This window comes from Monoraphidium neglectum (assembly GCF_000611645.1).
Source record: "Monoraphidium neglectum strain SAG 48.87 unplaced genomic scaffold scaffold01596, whole genome shotgun sequence".
Lineage (NCBI taxonomy): Eukaryota > Viridiplantae > Chlorophyta > Chlorophyceae > Sphaeropleales > Selenastraceae > Monoraphidium > Monoraphidium neglectum.
In genome coordinates, this window is record NW_014012032.1 from 1700 (window position 1) to 4438 (window position 2739).

Sequence of the window (2739 nt, forward strand, 5' to 3'; positions counted from 1 at the left end):
GGGTGTGAAGGACGATCGCGTCCACTTTCTCAACCTGCCATTCTATGACACGGCAAGCAACCCCCTCGCTCCCTGCGGGCGGCTTGGCGCGTGACGGCTGCTTGCTGCGAGCCTCTGGCTGGCTTGTACGTTCCCCTTTGCCAGACACACACGCAGCACCACGCTCGCTGCCCTACTTCGTATCACAAATATGTCAACATGTTCATGCATATTCTCCCTCTCTGTCATCCCTCTCTCCCAAACACACACACATGTGCAAACACATGATGTACTTACATACACACTCGCACAGTTGCATGTACACTCACATACACACACGCTTTTACACACACGCTTTTACACACACTCCTGATGTCATCGTCCTCCTGTCCAGGGCATGGTGCGCAAGAAGCCGCTGAGTGATGCTGATGTGGCGCTGGTCCAGGGCCTGCTGGAGGAGGTGCAGCCCCACCAGGTCTTCGCGGCCGGTGACCTGTCGGGTGAGTGCTGGGCGGTGGCCGGGGTGACACAGGGGGATTGTGTGTGTGCACACGCAGGAGCGAGAGAGAGAGAGTGTGTGTGGGGGTGTGGGGGTGCATGCAGGCGCTCGTGCATGCAAGCGAAAAACAGGCACGGACGAACGCGCTGTGAGGACCTTGCCCGCAGCGGCCTCCGGGCCGTCAGTCGGCAGCAGACGCTTTTGAGGCTGCCGGCTGGCGGATCGCGTACAATCAGCTGGTGCTGTCCTCCCTTGACCCTTCAACCGCGGACGAGACGCTATGGTGCAGCCTGGCTAACCCCTGCCCTGAAGAAACGCGGTCACCGACCCCGTTGTAACCCCGCCTCAAACACTCCAGACCCTCATGGCACGCACCGCACCTGCCTGGAAGCTGTGCTGAAGGCCCTGGGCAACCTCAAGGCCAGCAACGCCAGCTGGATGGCAGACTGCCGCGTGTGGCTGTACAGGTGCGCAACACCACCCCACCCCTGCTCTGGAGACAGAAAGCAACAATTCAGCCGCAGCTTGGCAAGAGACGTGCTGACGGACGCCAACACGGATGCTCCCACGGATACTCCCACTGCCGGGCCCGGCGTCCGCCACATCCCAGGCCCCAGGCACCGCGTTTCGCGTCTCCGCTTCGCCGCCTGCGCCGGCAGGCCGCACTTCCCGCTCGCCCCATCCCTGGCCGGCTGCTCATTGCACAGCACGCCTCCTGCCGGCAGCGCGGCCGTCAATCTGTCCTCCAGCGCCATTTGCCAGCCCCTGCTCCCCTCCTTGAAGACTGCACCCACAACCGGAACGCCTCCCCGTGTCGACCACAAACATCACACCTCACCAACCCCTCGCCCTCCTTGCCCCTCCTCAACCATACCCCAACCCACCCCTGATCCCTCAACCTACGCGTGCGTCAGGGGTGCGTGGCAGGAGTGGGGCATTGATGAGATGGACATGGCGGTGCCCCTCAGCCCCCAGGAGCTGGTCACCAAGCGCCACGCTATCTACAAGCACCAGGTCTGTCGGAGCAGCTGCCGTGCAGCTGCACCGCACCTGCGCGCGCCGGCCGCGCGCCGATGTGGCGCCCGCGGCAGGGGGAGGGGCGAAGCACAAGATCGTTTTGTCGCGCCCCGGGGCTGGTCGGGGGTCGCCGGCGGTTTTGGGGATGGAGCATGTGTTGTTTTGGCGGGTGCGACGGGGGCCGTGGCCTGCCGGGTCGGCCAGCAGCCCCAACGTCGTCAAGCAAGCACGCCCCGGGCCCGTTGACAGTCAATGTCGTATGGGCAGGGGCCGGCCCTACGCACGGGCCCTCGTGCGGACACTGATTATGCGCTCACAGCCCCGGCCTGACGCGGCCGCCCCTCCCTGCCCTCTGCAGTCCCAGAAGGACCGCCCGCTGTTCCCGGGGCCGGACGAGCGGGAGTTCTGGCAGCGGTCAGAGGCGCGCAACAGGGAGACGGCGGCGCTCTTTGACAGGCTGGGGCTGCCGGTGGGTGGCCCCGCACTGCCGGGGCTGCGCGTGGTAGCGCTTTTATTCGGTTAGGTTTTGGGGGTCACAGGGATTTGCTAGCGTGTTGAGGTCTCGTGGGTGCAGGCTTATGCACTGGGCTGGCTGCAGCCGCGTGCGTGAAGCCCGGCTGTCGGAGCGGGCCGCCCCGGTGGCGTCGGTTGGTCACACGCCGCGTTCGTGCATCTGCCTGGTAAGGCGACGCGCGTGCGCACATGTGCATCCGTGCAGGCGTGTGTGTGCGCGTGCGCACACGCACAAACACTCACGCCAGCACGGATGCACGTGCTCACCTGCGGCAGTGCTCAAACCCGCATGCTGCCCTACTTGCACGCATGCGTGCATACTGGTGCTGGTAAAAGCGTGATGTTTTGCAGTGCAATGCATACCAGCGCGTGTTGCGTTGTGGTGCAGGGCCTGCACGAGTGCATGCAACCACACGCCCACGTGTCACGTTTTGTCGCAGCTCTTCATCAGGCCCTGCCCACCGCACGCACGCAAGCGCACACACGCACGCCTTTTGCCCCACTCCACCCCATCGCGGCACTTCGCTGCACCCACTCTCGTCCGTGGCGCCCCCGCATGAACCTTCCACCCCTGCAATACATCGCCCTTTCACCATCCCACATAACCCCCTCAGATACCCCCTCAGCCGCTAAGTGGCGCTTGATCGCTAGCCTATCACGGCCATCTTCCATCACAACCCGTCCCTCCTAGCCCCCGTCGCAACCGCCGTCGACCCCATCCCTTTATCCCC

At 64.5% G+C, this 2739-nt stretch overlaps 1 protein-coding gene across 1 annotated transcript; it reads left to right on the forward strand.

The window, feature by feature from the left end:
- Window positions 1–376: 376 nt before the first annotated feature.
- Window positions 377–2018, forward strand: MNEG_8412 (glucosamine-6-phosphate deaminase; the record flags this gene model as incomplete). The annotated part of the gene is made up of 4 exons (XM_014043114.1): window positions 377–479; window positions 837–945; window positions 1393–1492; window positions 1854–2018. The coding sequence occupies 4 exons, from the start codon at window positions 377–379 to the stop codon at window positions 2016–2018; spliced, it is 477 nt and encodes a 158-aa protein (XP_013898568.1).
- Between the last annotated feature and the right edge of the window lie 721 nt (window positions 2019–2739).